At 35.7% G+C, this 17,915-nt stretch overlaps 1 protein-coding gene across 2 annotated transcripts in view; it reads right to left on the reverse strand.

Annotated features, from left to right (window-relative positions):
- Positions 1-260: 260 nt before the first annotated feature.
- Positions 261-17,915, reverse strand: part of LOC107039836 — a 42,883-nt gene continuing 25,228 nt past the window's right edge. For both annotated transcript variants that reach the window (XM_029126220.1, XM_015259663.1), the window contains 6 exons: positions 16,470-16,670; positions 12,935-13,228; positions 9,848-11,008; positions 8,976-9,072; positions 7,410-7,556; positions 261-449 (listed from right to left, as the gene is read on the reverse strand). In XM_029126220.1, the coding sequence (XP_028982053.1) occupies positions 327-449; positions 7,410-7,556; positions 8,976-9,072; positions 9,848-11,008; positions 12,935-13,228; positions 16,470-16,670 (2,023 nt within the window). In that variant the 3' untranslated portion in view covers positions 261-326. The remainder of the gene's footprint in view (positions 450-7,409; positions 7,557-8,975; positions 9,073-9,847; positions 11,009-12,934; positions 13,229-16,469; positions 16,671-17,915) is intronic.

Below are 17,915 nucleotides of genomic sequence, written 5' to 3' on the forward strand. Positions count from 1 at the left end.
TCTCGACTTCGTAATGAGATATAAAAAGTCGAATTGATATATTCCAATACTTCACTAATGAATCCACCACTCCCCTTCCCTCCCCCCGCCCCATAACAATCGATGACTACACGAATATAGGTCGTCATTTTATTACAACTGCATCCCTTCATTCAACAATGTTTTCAACCATTTCAACCCAACCCATCGTAAAAAATACTCCTCCATTCTTTAGAAATGGAAAGCGCTCCGCTGCAGCAGCAGAAGACAATAAAAAAAGATTACGAAGTCGTGACATGATTTATTCCATTTCGTTTGCCATTCTCCAGAATATATATTTTTTTTCATCAAAATGTATCCATGTGAATGCCATCCACGCTATGCTGCGAGTTGAGATTTATCCTTCTTCTCGAATTGGACCGCAAATCTGAGCAATCGTCTTCACTCCCAGTAGAAAAGTTCACCAGTACCTGGAGAGGAATAAAAACATCAGTTGGAGTGTCGCTAGATTGTGTTATAGGTAGAAAAATACGGAATAGTGTATTTCATCACTTGTGCGTAAAGTAAAATCGATGATTATTCACTGTGTTTTTCCCATTAAATCACCAGATTTGTTTTTAATATGAATCAATATTTTCTTCATGTAAATCCAGATTTTTAAATTTAGAAATATTCATTTCAATTAGAAATAGAATTATTATTTTTTATTCGAAGAAAACGAATTCATCAATATATATCATTTATTTGGAGCTCAATTTAGAAAAATTCCAAATAAAGAGTTTTACTTGATTATATGAATTATATGAGAAGAAAGGCTAGTGTAGATGCAAAACAAATAAATCTGTTCTAACATCAACAAAAATAAATTGAATTGCGATGCCTATAAAAATTATTATTCAAAGGATAAAACTTAGTGTGCCCCAGGCAAAAGATATGCCATCTTAATAATTCTTGTAATTATGAGAATTCTCCTAACGGAGAATAAAATTTGTGTTAATGCTTCAAATTTCATTTTTCAATATTCAATATTTTATAAATTTCAGGATGAGAATGAGGAAAAAATGAGTCATGATGCACTTTTATAAAACGGCAGTATAATTTTCACCAAACTTTTCTCTCTCTGGAAAATACACTGACGTTGGGTTAGTTATTTCGATGGTGATAATGAAATTTGGTATGAGTTATTCCAGAGGAGGTGCTGCATCTCAACGATTTCCGTTAGTCCTTAATAAAAGACGCTGCTATAAAAGTAGTTTGGGTAGTTTATTAGCCAAAGTTCACACGGCGATTTTTCTTTTCGGGGATGAGAGAAAACTCGATGAAATCTCAGTGCTTTTAAACTTGAAACTGTACACTTGAAGTTCCAGGGGAGAAAAAAAACGGCCGACTTCTGATGATGAATTTTGTTATTCGAACATAAATTTTTGATACATTCCCTCCCATAAATTTCACCAAAGTTATGAATCAAGAATGCACAATCCATCGTACTGAATTTTTTTGATGAAAATCTTATTGAAGCGCGAGGAAAAGTTCTCCCTATCTATCCTTTTACTTGTTTAGGTGGCAGTCTGGGTGCTGTGCTTTGAGTGACAGAGTGAAAGAGCAGAAGGGAAAACTGTCGAAACTCTTCCCAAACTGTGAGCAGAGCACTCATCACTTACAGTCACTCCCTTGTTATCGTTTGAACAGTCTGAGTGGGGTGAAGAAGAGGTATTTACGAAATTCCGTGAACTTCTTTGAAACGCGGGAAACAGCATTTTTCCAGTTCTCCAGATCGAATGACAGGATTTAATGGTCAAATCCATTAGGGATGAAAGTGATATGCGAGAGCAAATGGCTCCGCGCTGTTATCGATGCATTGGAGCAGGCAATAATGTCGAAATTAAATTGAGAATGTTTTATCCCGTCGCGTAGATCATGAAGTGTGTTCGGATAGAATCGTAAAAGGAAGGGAATAGCACTGGGAAAGTTGTTGTGCAGATTTCGTTGAATTCAAGACGGAGGTGTGAGTCGATAAAATTGAGAATGCGTTGTGGGAACTGATCAAGAATGGCCATCAATGGTAAATTTCATCAATATTAATGAAAAGGATTTGCGACTTAGGTTGGTAAAGGTTTAAATGTGGGCGTCCACATGAAAAGGGCCCACTTTGACGGTATTGGAGTTATATATGTTCCGATAATCTTGATCAGATTTCTCACATTTTGAGCCCAAAATCAACCCGATAGAATGAAAACTGACGTCAGTATAGACGATCAAAAAAACAATTTAACATTGGTTTAAATGGGTGATGTGGAGAGAAAAACGTGAATATCTCGGAAACTAGATGCGACAAAGTGGGCCCTTTTCACGTGGACGTACACAAATATATATATCAAAGGTTAAAAATAGTTTAATATTGATAATGTAAATTTTCTGATTAATGATGAATTAAATATTTGATATGGAATTTTTAATTTTCCATTCAGTAAATAATTCTAATTTCTGAAGGGGATTATCGATTGACCGAATAATCAGCAATCTTACTACCTAAATTATTGGTTAATAAAATATTTAAAAATTTAAGAGCAATATTAACTAAATGACGGGGTCTAAATTTAGCAGTAATTATGATTTATGGATATGACTATCCCTGGAGCTGATCAATTTCGCTTTCATTATCCCTAGATTGGTCACCCTATGAGGGAAACACCGCCGCGCGTCGTTTTTCTTTAATTACAATTGACCGGCTAACCGGAAAAATAAAATAAAAAATTGGTCAATTGAAGTGTCGAAAAAATTATAATAGTTTTTAGAACAACATAGTTCCCAAAATTCCTAAAGAAAAGAAATTATTTCAGACAGATGAATTCAGTAGCGAAATGGTAAAACGGTGCAAGTCAATTTTGACTATTGACTAGTTTTCAATGAATATCTCGGAGTCTAAGCGAGGTAGCAGAATTTTTGTTATAAAATTTTTTTTGAGCCAATTGAGAGCTACAACAAATCTAGTTACAAAAATTTCGCTATCTCCCTTAGATTCGAAAATATTCCTCAAAAATTCAACTGGGAGATAAGTCGACTTAAACCGTTTTACGACTTATGCTACTGAATAATTTTTTCCCATTTTAAATGAAGTTGCCCATGACGCGATGTTGCTGGAAACTCGCTAAACGCACCAGAACAGGGTAGAGTGAACTCGGCAACGCTAAAGCCTAAATAACAGGAAGGGGAATCCCCGCGGCTGTAACCAATGTCGCACTGTCGCGTCTGGTGACCATACTAGGGTTATGTATTAAATGTCATGCGCACTGCTAGAAAATTCCTCCTGAAATTTGAAGTAAAATATCTTGAAATTTTTAACCATCACTTATTCACACGAAATTTTGATGTATACTGTTAAAAATTTTTGTCTGAATTTTCCGTACCAAATTCCGGAAATTTTTGTCTCGTTCAAGTTCCACGGAAATTTCAGGAAATCTTGTCATTGAAAAATCAAATATTCCATTGATATTCTGTTCAAATGATCTGGAAATCGACAAAACACTTGACTTTTCAGTTCAATTATTCTGTGGAAATTCAGAAAAATCAGGAAAATTCAAGGAAAAATTGAAAATTCATATAATTTTGTTTCTGAATATTCATGTTCCGCTGAAAATTCAATCAAGTTGTAAAATTTCCATCTCACTCCCACTGAAAACTCATAAATTTCCGTGAATTCTATTTAAAACTTCAAATTTCATAACCACGGTTATCCCAAAATTCGATTTAACTTTACTCTCATGAGATTTACTGTAATGTCTTCCATGAAATTTCAAAAATGTCTAACAGTGTAGTGCTCTAATGTACCATTCTCCCCCCAAAAAAAGGAGGATTGTCTCTCTGAAGTGTTCCCTATAGATTTGGATGAATGGCTTTATGATCATAAAGTTAGTTTTTGAAACAGTGAAGTCGTCGGTACAAGGAGGTCTGTATGGAAGGCCATAAAGCGTTCTCTAGGTATATCACGACAATAAAAATCGTATCTCAAGAATTGCCTACACTTCTTTAACACTTAATATGAATTATTCGCGGGATAAATACATCTCCAAGGTATACATTGTTTTTATCATCAAGAGTGCACGATAAAATGCTACCGTGAAATCAAAAGTTCGGGCCATTAACTGTAACACTCCGAGGAAAATCCTTTTATGACATTTAGCAACTTTTATACTCATTTTTAAGCCGATTATGGTAACTTCCTCCCCACTGTGAGTAAATATTGGCCGGAAAAAGTTGAATTATTTTTCCTGTAAAACTTGATAAGCAGAGAATGGAAAGTCGCAGAAAAAAAAAATTAAAAAATCGTGTAAAATACACTGCGAGAAAATATGATCTAATATCACTACTGATTTCTTCAGCGAAATATCAAAGGCGTCGGCGCAACCGGCTCTTAATATAAGAAAATTCTTCATTTACTATTAAAGAAAAATTTGTTTGGATCAAATAAAGATTTATTAATAATGAAATAACTTATTTTTTTAATATTGCAAAAATCTCAAATAAAGAAAAAATGTTCAATTCAAGGCCCGGGTGTACTATCTTTCGAATGTTACCTGGATTTTTTTCATCTTTCGTAATCCAAAATTGTCAATTGAGTGGTACATCATGTAGAAATTCCCAAAAATTATGATAGAATGATTAAAAAAATAGAAAAAATTTTGAACTTTTTCAAAGAGCGTTTTTAATTGAGATTCAGAATGAGTTGAAAAAAGTGGGAATTACAAATATCTGATTCGCCGTGGCAAATTATCTATTAGCTGTTATTTTCCATGGTGGATAACAAAATACCAACTCCCCATGGGAAGTGACAGCTAGGTATCTCAATTTTCAAAACAGTGGTATGTAGTCATCTGCCATTATTATGTGATAAAAGTGTGATTAAAAAATTCTCCAAAATATTACAACTTTTTTCAAAGAGCCTTTTCCGTAATAAATGTCTCTGTGCAGTGTGGAAAACGATTTACGAAATCAGTCTTCCCCCTGCATGATATTGGGTGACAGGCCGCCATTTGTCACCGTAAATCAGATACATTTTTCAATTTCTTGTTATTCCACTTATTCTGAATATAAATTAAAAATGCTTTTTGAAAAGATTAAGAATTTTTTCTACTTTTTTTTCATTATTCAGTCATAACTTTTCAAAACTGCTGCATGATGCAGAACTTGATTGACAATTTCAGATGACGAAAGATGAAAAGAAAACATCGAGATAACATTCGAAAGATAGTACACCTGGGCCTTAAATAAAAAAATTTATTTCGTAGTATTTAAATAAACTCACTCATTTGATTTGAATAAATCATTTTTCGGGCTGCCTATATTCACCAGAAAAATATTTTTCATCACGCTGTGACGAAAAGTGAACTTTTCGGCACGCTCCGCGTGCCTAAAAATCCAATTTCCGCCACATTGTGATGAAAAATATTGTTCGTAACTCGTGAAAAAATGTTTTTTAGCACTCGTTACGAAATATACTAATTCGACACAGTGACGAAACATACAATTCCATATTCATTACAATTCTGTGGATTTGCGCGAGTTTCAAATTCAGAAAGCATGCTTGAGGTTTCTAAGAAGAAAATCATAACTGCTATTCCCGTGGGAGCAGCTTAAGGACCCATGTTATTGAACCCATTTACGTGAAAAGCGTACTAGATCTTACTGTGCTTGCTTGAAAGGGTGGGAGTGCAGCAATACTAGCGTTGAACTCGGCAAAGTGGGGTGGAACGAGATTCACGTTAATGGGCTAAATGGGAAAAAAGTTCCTGTTTATAGGCACCCGATGCTCCTGAGATAGGGCGTCCGGATTGAGCACACCATTTTTTTATATTCATTTGCAGCCCAACTGGAGGACGTCGAAATTCATCGAGACTGTTATTAACGCTAATGAGTGAGAGATACTAACGAGTTGGAAAAAAATGTCTGGAGTAATTGTAAGCATATGCGATATATTTACAGCTCGTTAAAATGCTAGAGATCGGGAAAAGTGTATTGATTGGATTCTTCACATAAAGAAAATGCATGCACTTGGACTTATATGGGACTAAAATGCGTTAAAATATACTTTTTAATTTTTTCCCCAGTTCCTGCTCGTATTTGGAATAAAATTATTGTACTGAAATGGAAAAATTTAGAGTATCTCATGCAGAAATTACAATGATAAATTCCATCATCATCAAAGTGTCACATTTGAGAAGAAGACCCTAATAATATGACGATTTTACACATAAGTTTATCAACTCGGAGATGAACGCGAAAAAAGATTATCAGGATTTCTCGTTTACAAATCCCATTGTTTAACATTTGATTTTTATCCAATTTTTTTCGTCACCCAACTAGGATATCATTCGTTTATCAAATATTTTTAAATAGGATCAACAAATTTAGTTTCTATCCACTCATAGGGAGTATTGAGGGTAATGGTTAGGCATTGTTGCAATTACACTTGAAATCTCTATTTAAAAAAACCTATATTTTACTAATTTAAAACATCTTCAGTTACATCGTTACTCTGTGGACTCACTATTCCAACAGAATAAAGATGTAGCTGAAGATGTTATTAATCTGTATTGTATGTGGTGAGTAAGGACTAAAGAAGTTATGATCGGATGAATGCCGCGTGAAGATGTAAAGCAACTTCGCTCATTTATGGGATTTTCATTAATCGGATGTTAATTCGAATATACCATTAAAATATCCATTAAAATAAATATCCTGTCTCCTCATGATTACGATCGAAGACAATTCAATTTTTTCACTTTCGCCGAAAGTAATTCTTTTTGACGAAAATTACATGACTATTCGTAGGTTCTATCATTCAATAAAAAAACACTTCTATCCATCTATCTTCTGTAAAGACTATTAACAATTAATGAAGCCTCGATTGTTTCCCACAAGATCACGTAATAACATATTTTCCTTCATAATTTTTTCTCAGGATCACCGAACTTTCCAATAAATTTCTTATTTTTCCGTGCATCGAGCCCTTCTACCCTTACAAAATAAAGAGAAGAATAATAGTTGATATTTCATCAAAGTGCTATCGAATTACCCAGCTTCTCAGTGAGATCCTGTCTCACAAAGGGAATCTCCTTTTCCCCCTTTTATGCAGAAAAGTGGTTACGAAGATGGGACGCGAAAAAGGTAACTATGGACATTAGTCGGGTATATTAGCACTGTGAGTGCTGGACACGGTATGGCTGGAGTCACCGAGGGTTGCTCGCCTGTTCAGGTATGTCCCCTTAGTTCGCAACCCAAGATGGCCTCCATTAATATTCTTTAAACCCGGCATTGTGAGTAACGTCACGGTAATACGTCTACACCCAGCGAGTTAAGTGGTAAAAGCCACAGTATGGTGTTGAATTTCCCATGCAAACTATAAATATGAATGTATCGTAAAATCATCGTACCTGGTCCAAGGAGCTCTGGGTGAGTGTGTAGTCTGTTGCTTTCAAGTCACAAGCAAGGCATTTCAACTTTGTGAAAATTTCACTGAGCAACAGCTCTTCGTTCTGCGGTATCAGTAATCGCGCTGCTTTGGCCTGTCTTGAGAATACCTGAGGATTACATGGCAAAATGATACGCGTAAATGTTAACACGAGCCAATTCAGGACAAACAAAACATAATACAAAAATATTCAACACACACATTCAACACAAACTGAAAATTAGTTTTGAAATTTTACGTGAAAAAGCTTGAAATTTTTCACAATGACAAAGTTACATGAAATTTCTGCATACTTATTCATCGATGAATCAGTTAATCTTTTGAATATTCAAGTAATTCTCGATTTTCAGATCCAAACGGCACTGAAAAATCTCGAAAATTTTGAAAATTCAGGCAATAAATTCAGGCTTTTCTAAATTCTCAATCTATTGAAAATTGAGTTGTATCTGATATTCAATTTTCACGATGAGTTTGGAAATTCAAGCTTTCATTGAAAAATCAATGATTATTTAACACGAAAAACCCAATTTTCTTGAATTTTCAAGATGGATGAGAAATTTAGTGAACGCTTCCATTCGAAATTGAATTCAACCACACGGCATTCGAAATTCAGATGACATTGTGATTTAAATTTCAATAGATTTCTAACAGTGCAGTCTTCGAAATCACTAAATATTTACCTTTGGCATGAGAATTCATTTAATGAAAAATCAAAAAACAAGAACAACAATACAGTGAATTGCATCAATAAATGAGAACATATAAATCAGTAAAACGGCAAATTCAATAAATTGATATCAAATTGCAATTGAACTAATCACAACAAAATAATATCATACTACAGAACACTTCACAGTCTTCACAGTCTTTGAAATCAACTCCCAATACTCATAATCACAAAAAATATTATCTTTATTGAATTGTATTAACCCTCGATCACTCTCGCTCGGCCGCCAGCCTTCATCCATCACACGGTTATCGCAGCGCCGCTGGGTTACACCGCGCGCGCTGTTGCCATGTTGGCGCTTATACACAGCACACATGAAGCAAGCGACAGTGAATGTAGCAACACTGTCGATTGCGGCAGCGCAGCGCCGTTTTTCTGTCAATTCCATGTTTCTTTGTTTTCTTTAGCTAAACAAATTTACCGAGAAAAAGAACAGATGTAGCCAATGCTTAATAAAAAAATTTACCTAGGAACTCTAATTTTTTATAATTTTTAAGTGGATTTTTAAGTCTCTAGAAACACGTTAAAATATAAAAAACCGAAAACCCGCGGCGCCGCGCTCATTGTGCGAGTGATCGAGGCCTAAATCTGCATTAAATTTCAATTACCCCGAGGATCCAGAAATACTCGAATACTCTGATTCATCCTGTTACTAATTCCTCAATTGACACAAAACTTCAAATACACACACAAACCTACACCCGTGTTAAATTATTACACGTTAAAATGTCAAGTGTTGAAAACGCCTGTGTTAAATCCGTGTGTTGAAATTTACGTACGCAATTTTGCCCGGTAACCTACCTGAGCCATCGGAAAATACCGATATATCACATCCTCCAATTCATTGACAACAATTGATCGTGGAAATCTCAAAAAAGCTACGTAACCCTCGCCGTACCTGTAATAATGAAAATTTAACATAATCAGAGGGACGGGATTTACGGATAAATCATGAATGACACTCCCTCATAAATCTTTACCCCAGTCGATTTTGGGTACACGTACCTCGTACGAAACGAACGGATTCAGGATACGGCGAACAAAAAAAGGAAAAATAAAAAAGGCAGGGCGGGTAAGCGAGTTTAAATATTTATGACGTCATACGTTATTCTGTTAGTGAGTCTGCGCAAGTGTGCATTAAGTACCCCCCGAGTATGGTCGAAGAGGCGATGCAGTTGAGATAGAATGAAGGAAAACCCGTGGAGATATTATATTCCAGGCGTGTAATGTATCCCAATTAAAACGAATAAGTGACAAAGTGGTCCTTCGTTTGTGTCTCCTCCGCTTTTCCCGTCGGTTAATGCGTTTCAATCTTGCCGTAGCATTTTGTTATCAAAGGAATCTTCACTTAATCCCTCTCAAGCTAATGGCTTATTCTTCATTAAGGTCATTTTCCCGTCCATTCACTCTTCCCTTCCCCCTCCCGTCCCCCATTGAAAGTTATTATTAACTGATTAGTAATCAGAATAAACGAACCAATTATTTCGCTGAACAACATCGATAAATGCGGGAAAAATGCTTTAATTGATCCCGTTATGCATTTTAATTGGAGTTTTGTTTGTCAGGGCGGAAGTGGGCTTGTATTTACATGGGGGCGTGCACTCGTGTTCATATGAATAGCAAGACGAGAACACAATGGGCAAAAAGACCAGCCAACAGGCCTCTATGCATACTTGTGTTTAAGATGCTGAGGGCTTCCGATACATCGTAGTCCGGCGCGTGCTAGAATTCCAACTCGACTGCACAATTTTTCACACTCAGCCACACTATGAGACGTCATAACAACGCAGGCCTCGGTCTGAGTAACTTGGTGAATAGCACGTGCCACAAGCTCCTTGGATGCTGGATCCATACCGCTGGTCGGTTCGTCCATAAGAACAACCGAAACAGGAGTCATAACACTAATTGCTGCGCACAATTTCCGCTTATTGCCACCACTTAAACTGGAGACTCGTTGATGGGAGTACTTTAATAGGTCGAATCTTCTGAGTATGGAGACAACGGCTCTGGTTACATCAGTTAATCCGCAGATTTGTCCGTGAATAGTTAAGCACTGATGAGGAGTGAGGAATCCATCGAGAGAATCAGTCTGAGAGCAATAGCCAATTTCACCATTGCAGAGTGGCTTCAAGCCCACTTGGTGGCCCTTGAGTATAATCTTACCCGATGTCGGTGTTATCTCTGTTGTTAACATCTTGAAGGTTGTACTCTTACCAGCGCCATTAATGCCCAACAAACCGAAACAAGTGCCAGCTTGTACACCAAAGCTCAGGTTTTTAACGGCTATATTTTTGCCGTAAACACTGCGATATTCCTTTCTCAGTCTGACCGTTTTAACTATGTCTCTGTCAGCACTGTTCTCCACGCGTATTCTCTCCATTGAAACGTCTTCGTCCTCATCGGTGATTTTTTCAACCACTGGACTTTCCTTTTTGCGGAAGGGGTGGAGACGGCACTCTATCACTATGTTGACCAGGTAGAATACAACACCAACTGTGAATAGGTATACGTAATGCTGTCCTATGAGCGACCAGCCGAGCGGAGACTTGTACGTATCCATGTTGAATCTCTCGAGTAGTTCAGCTGTGATGTCATTTGTTGACATCTGCACGAGGGCATCACCTAGTGCGTATTGTGGGAAAAATAACATCAAATTATGGAGTAGTTCGCGTGTGTCTTTTGCTGCTTGACTTTTTCCGACTATGTCAATCACCAGGATGGTTGCCAGACAGATTACTCCGACAAATGTGTTGAGGCAGAAGAGAACCATGTTGGACAGGCTGGCGTCATCGAAGGTTTTTTCCATACAATGGCTGAACGGAATTGATGCCCAACTGAAAAATTGGATAAAAATACACTCGTGCAGAAATGTTTTCCCTTATATTTCATTATTTGAAAAATTGATGTGTTGCGCCAATTCGCTTTCGAATAATTTTTCATGGCTCGAGTGAAATTCGAATTTTCAATTAAAACAAACATCACTGGATATCAATTTCACCTATAGATGCTGAGATATTTCAATAAAATGACTGGTGCATGAAATATCGGAGCATTGAGGGGATAATATATTACTATTGATACCGGTATTTTTTTTAATCAATAAAAACAAGTGAGTTGGGTAATCACATTTAGTTTCGATATTTCGGGAGTCTCGTAAATACTACGCTGGGGATTTCATCGATTTGTTCTGCTGGGAAAGAGCTTCACTCGGTGGGTGTGAATGTGGGTTGATGCGCAGAGAAAAAGTTTATTGTTTGAAGAACATTTTTTCCGGTGTTTGGGAAGTAAAGTTTATAGACTGCATTTCGCAGAATGAGACGATCATATCTCATTTATGAAAATTAAGCGGATGAACTAATCTCCATGTAAACATTCAAGAATGGATCAATTCAAAGAAAACTTGATGCATTCTTGGGGAACTATATTTGATTTTTATAATTTTGTACTGAAAATTATATAATTTTCCAGTGCAATTTTTCAATAGATCTTTGGTAGGAGGAAGTCAAGGGTTGTTATTATTCCCTACAAATTATGGTGTTACAGTGAAGAAGAAAATACAGCAGTATCTCAAAAATTCCTTGTAATGATATCTATCAAATTAAGTCACAATATTAAATGTCAGAATTCAAAAAAATAAAAAAACACGATTTCGATCCCTAAAAGTCTACAAAGTGAATAAAAATGATCCGATCACCTTGAAATCGTTACACAATGTCCAAAATACTAGAATGAAGAAAGCTACAAACGGAAATTTTAATAGGATGATTTTTAGATTTGAAATCACCCGGAAATCGGAAAAATCATGAAATGCGAAAAAAATTGAAGTACACTGTTAGAAATTTCTTGAATTTTCAGTCACTGTGTCATCTGAATTTTCAATATTGTGAGGTTGAATTCAATTTCAAATGAAAGTGTTCACTACATTTCTCGTTCATCTTGAAAATTCAATAAAATTGGGTTTTTCATATTAAACAATCATTGATTTTTCAATGAAAGCTTGAATTTCCAAACTCATCGTGAAAACTTAACATTACGTACAATTCAATTTTCAACAGATTGAGAATTAAGAAAAGTTGTTGCCCGGATTTTCAAAATTTTCAAGGTTTTCCGGTACCGTATGGATTTGGAAATCGAGAATTACTTGAATATTCAAGAAATTAACTGATTCGTCAATGGATAAATATCCAGAAATTTCATGTAACTTTGTCGTTGTTAAAAATTTCAAGCTTTTTCACATAAAATGTCAAGAGTAATGTTCTAACAGTGTAGTCAACTTACTTTGATTCGATTAGTTTTTCCCAATTTTCAGGTGAATTCTACCTAAATCTTGAAATTTCATAACCTGTTTTTCCCTAAATGCGATTCAATGTCACTCTCTTGCAATTTACTATATCTTCCTCGAAATTTAAAAAATTTCTAACAGTGTATAATGATCGTTTGGCTGAGAAGTGAGGAGTTTTTAATGATGAACGGAAACGGTTGGCATAATTGTAAAGTAATCTATTAACTTACGTCTGTCAAATACCTTAAAAAAGCGAAATATAATTTTTAATATAAATGGGGACAAAAGAGTGCAATTCCTATGAAATTCAAACAGGTATTCAATAAATGTTCCAGTGAACGTGCGATGTTTTCATCTAGATATTTCACATTCAATATGAATTTTCCATACATAAATTGAGGTGAAATCATATGAATGAGAGCGTAAGGGTGATTTTTTTCCCAACACCGGTAATTGATGCATAATGATGTTGACTTACGAAAAAAGCACCAGAAGAAGAACAATCCCTTGCAGATTGTCTCTCGCAACGTAAGCCGGTAATCCAAAAATTTCGAAAACAATGACAGCGAGTGCAATTGACCAAAGGAAAACAAGAAGATCCCAGACAAATGCAGTTGTCCAATAGGTAACAGGATGGACTCCTGCGAGATACAGAATACGTTTCTCCTCGGACAATCTTTCTCTCACAAGTTCCTTCGCACCTTGCGCAGCAACCAGACTGAAGGCAATCAACAGCACCAGAGCAATTCCAACATCCGCCACGTGCTGGAGCCTGCAAATAATCCCAGTTTATACATCAGCAATGAGGGATACCTCAACTGTAAATTGAAGTTCCTCTGATCATTCATCTAACGGAGTAATTGATACTGTTTTGGGTGAGCTCTTCCACCGGCTTTCCATATTTCATTGTACTTTTCTTTTCTTTGACTGTGAGTCGTTCAAACCCCCCCGACTCCCACGAGAAAAAGCGAACAGACTCAACTTGGAAAAGCAATTACAAAGTCCCATGAACCCTGGCAAGTCCGAAGGCAAACAGAAGTTTAACGAGTCGTGGACGAGAAACGCGAGTGTCTGCCTCTTGAGACCTCTACTATCCGCGGAGGAAAGGGAAAACGGAATAATTTTTGTAGTGAACGAGACTCCAGTGGGTCATTAACATTTTCTATTAGAAAAAGTTGATGTGGTTGGAGTCGATATGGAGACTGGGAATCAATTATTTTTATCTTTGTGGGATTTACCGTGTGCAGTGGGGTACAATGTCATTTTGATTCGTATCTGAGGGCGTTTGGGTGGGAATATTAAATTCGTAAAAGGCTTTCATTTTAGAGAATGTTGACATCGAATTTTTTAATTCACAGAAATCCAAATATTAAATGAAGATATTTTCTTCTCTGTAAAAAAGGGATTTGTTTACGTTGACAATTTTTATTGGATCCTAGGATATTCACTCGTCCTCTGGTACGCGGATTGATTTCCACAAAAATTTGGGGAGAAGAAAGTGGAATAATTCGCGGAGTAGACGAGACTGCGGTGCGTGATTAACATTTTTTATTAGAAAAAGTGAATGTGGTTGGAGTCGATATAGAGACTGGAAATCAATTATTTTTAATCTCCCATGTCCTTCGCAAAAGGTATTTTTTATTGAACTACAATTTCGCTCTCCGATTACCTTTCATATAGTGAAATTAGTCGCGATTTTCTAGTACTTTTATTCAACTTCCCTCTCCGTATAAGCATTTTCTGAGTGGAAAATTAATTTTTTTCCCACGAAAGTACAAATATTGAATGAAAACATGTATCTATTCCCAGGGATGTCTTATTTACATTTATATTTGTTCAAAAAATTGAGTCCTCTAAACATGCGCCTTCATTAAAATTTTTATTTGAGGCCAGTGTATTTACTAATTTTCCGCCACACAAATTGTCCCCCGGGAAAAATTTGAGTTGAGCCCAATGCAAGAGTTGGAAACACTGTTTGCTGTCTACATCACTGCGACTTTACACAACGTAACCCCCGAAGTTTTGAATTTTTTGCTCTCGAAAAGTTGTAACAACGTGCCCAACATACATGCACGTCTTTACATGAGAGGTACAAAGCGCTCTATGTAAGCCCATTGAGTCCGCCCAGGGATAAAATGCAATGTCAATAATTCAAGAGGTGGTCCCATTGAGTAGAGGATTACGGAGAGGATTATATTAATCGATTGGCTGGCTCCGAAGGGGAGGTTGAAAAATGTGTCATCAATTTCTGCGCACGAGATTGACTTCTTCTCGACCAGTTTGTAAGTAGCATAAGCACAATTTCGCATTGAAGATTAAGGATTATGAATATCTCCCGCTACACCGAGGAAACAAAAACTTTCGTTAAGAGATTTTGTATTTGTCGCGAAGACGAGGATAAATTGTATATGAAAAAAGCATAATAAATTGGCAATATGATCATGTATCATTCACTGTTTATTTCATTTTATTAAATTCAATACGATTCTCTTTTTCTAAATTTTGTCAGATTTTCAACTTGGTTGAATGTTATCAGCATCATTATTCTTATTATCCCTTGTCTTCTGTACAACCGATTGTCTTTTTTACAGTTCTATCTCTCCCTTCAGCCCTTCGATAAAATGTTCATAGATAAATTTTATTTACACATACTTGAATGAATTTGAAACATCACATTTGAAGAAACCATCAGAAAGCTCACTTTCAGGGAAATTCATGAAAAATTCAAAATTTTCAACAATCATCATAAAAATCAAATCAACCAATACAGCTATCATAATAATCTTTTAACTTCGACTTAATGGCATAAAACCAAACATTTTACGCTGTGATTCAATTCATTTGGAGCATGATATTGAAAGATATCCCCGGAATTCTGATTTTCAAAAAATACATAATTTTTGAAAATTTTCAAATAAATCAAAATAACGAGTATTGCTATCGCCTTCATCTTCGAGCTCGACCAAAGGAACATCCAAACAATTTTTTCAAGCCATCATTCAATCAATTCGGAACATTTTTTTTAGTTATCTTGGGACAACCGATTTTCGAAAAAATTCAAAAATTGAAAAAACTAATGGATGAATTAAATTTTAATTAATGGCGAGCGATAGAGCTCAACAATATCTGCATCTGAAAAAAAAAGATTCAATTCTCAGTACACGGAGAGAAATTTTTGTTAAAAATTTTCCTACCGCTGTATAAAAGTGTATCATGAGTCATCGTTTCCTCATTTCTATCCCGAAATTTAGTAAAAATTAATATATGATGATCAAATTTTATTCTACGTTAGAGAAATGTTATCCTAATAAAAATAAAAATTACCGTCCCGGTAGAGTAAAAATTACTGTACCGGTAGGGTAAAATTTACCAACCGTTCTAAAATTTTCGTTGTTATCTAGATAAAAATTATTGGACTGGAAGGGTACAATCTATTATGCGTCAGGATAAACTTTCTCTAACGTAGAATAAAATTTGATCATCATATCTTAATTTTTACTAAATTTCAGGATAGAAATGAGGAAACGATGATTCATGATACACTTTTATACAACCATAGGATAATTTTTATAAAAAATTCTTCTCCGTGTACGGACACGGTCCAAAAATTGCATTTCCGGACTTTTTGAATCATAATGAATCAATATAATAACACAAAAAATCCAAAACTTAAATTTGAACGATTACAATGCTTCCACTCGGAAGCGAAAAGTTGAAGCCGTCAATCTTTCGGTCGGTGACTGTGAATGGGTCCGCCTATCCGACTTTGAAAAACACTCTCAATCACGTGTGTAGCCTACTGCCTCGTGAATGACAAGTCATAAAAAGTCCCGCCATGAACAACTAAATATCCGCAACAATATCGTTCTCGCAATGTTATGACTCGCACGGTTCGGGATCACGAGTTTTATTCGACAATATCCGGGCCCGCAGAAACTTTATCGCAAAATTTTTCGGAATCACAGAATAGAACAGTCTCACTTGAAAAACAAGAGTTGTTATTTAATACTCACACACTGGTGCGATTCAGTTGGTCACTGGATAACTTCAGTGGATGATTAAAAGTTGTTATACGGCCGGGCACCCCAGACGCCCGTAAAATCGCGCCATTCAGCGAATTGAGATACGCTGGTAATGAATGGTGTCCTTTGTTATTGAACCAAACCACAAATAATGGATCATCTTTCCAGTGGGATAATGACCAGCCGCCGTACCTTGAGTGAAAAAAATTAATCAAGACTAATTAATTATTCACTCATCGTGCCGAATTATTAATCTCATTATGATAATATGATGTATGAAATAATTCGGTTTTACATTGAATAATAAATCATCGGCTGGGAGAATTTTGCAATTGTTTTCAGGATGCCTGTGGAATTTTAATACTTTGTTACCCATTTGGGATGTGTGTTACATCCCCGAGGTTTGAAACTCATTCGCGTGCGTTAATATTTGTTTTTCATCGCCAGCTGCATGAGAATAAATAATTCCAGCGGTAAATGAAGGGGTGAAAACTGTGTGAGATATGTTGATTAAAAGAAAATCATCAACAGCTTTTTTACACCTCATGAAGTTGGATTTATTTTCTCATTCTCTTATTTATTTTCTACGAATTCTCACTTGATTTTAACAGAAGATTTGTGAACATGGAAATGAAGAATAAAATTCAATGGATTTATTCAATGCATTCAATGTATTTATTTTTATTCTACAACGTAGAATGAATGGATCAAGTTATTCAAGTACTTTGGGTATTTATTGCGTACAAATCCTTGGTTATATCTGCGTAGTGATAAGTAGTTGCCAATGATATGGAGTTGCATATCAGGGCTTCTATTCAAGCCCCACTTGACCCTAGGTTATCCAACATTCCGGAGTGTTTTCATTATGTGAATTTTGAGGGTCTTCGTTTGGCTGGCTATTTTCAATCGTCAGAAAACACTGTGAAAATCTGAACAGCTTAGAAACTCTATTTTAGGAGAAAGATTCATAATGTTATAATGTAATAATTATTTTTCGGAAGTGTAACAATTTTTCCAAATTTAAGCATCAAGAATTGACTATGTCAATTATCCATTAATTTTTCAAAAGTCTTCCACTACATTTTAATTGCTGAATTACATCATTGGGCCGAGTAGTTGAACATACAAATAGAACATTACCAAATACCCCCTTCCCGTGAGCACTTCTAGTGCGGTAAGGTTTTGAGGTGTTTTCTTATGTTTTCGGGTATGAGAAATCCGAATCCGGTGGTGTTTTTTATGTAAGTGCGTGCAATTAATAGTTATAAACAAATTAAGTGGTTTTTTTGATGATTTTTTTTTATGGGAAACATTGGCAAATAGAAGAACATGTTCATGACAAAAGTTATTCCTTTTTGTGTAATAAATAATGATCAATTTTTTTAATCAAAATCCATCAATCCGTTGCCGAAATATGGTCCACTAGGGCTTTCAATT

The sequence above is a fragment of the Diachasma alloeum genome, unplaced genomic scaffold, assembly GCF_001412515.2.
Source record: "Diachasma alloeum isolate Michigan unplaced genomic scaffold, Dall2.0 Dall_scaffold_00308, whole genome shotgun sequence".
NCBI lineage: Eukaryota > Metazoa > Arthropoda > Insecta > Hymenoptera > Braconidae > Diachasma > Diachasma alloeum.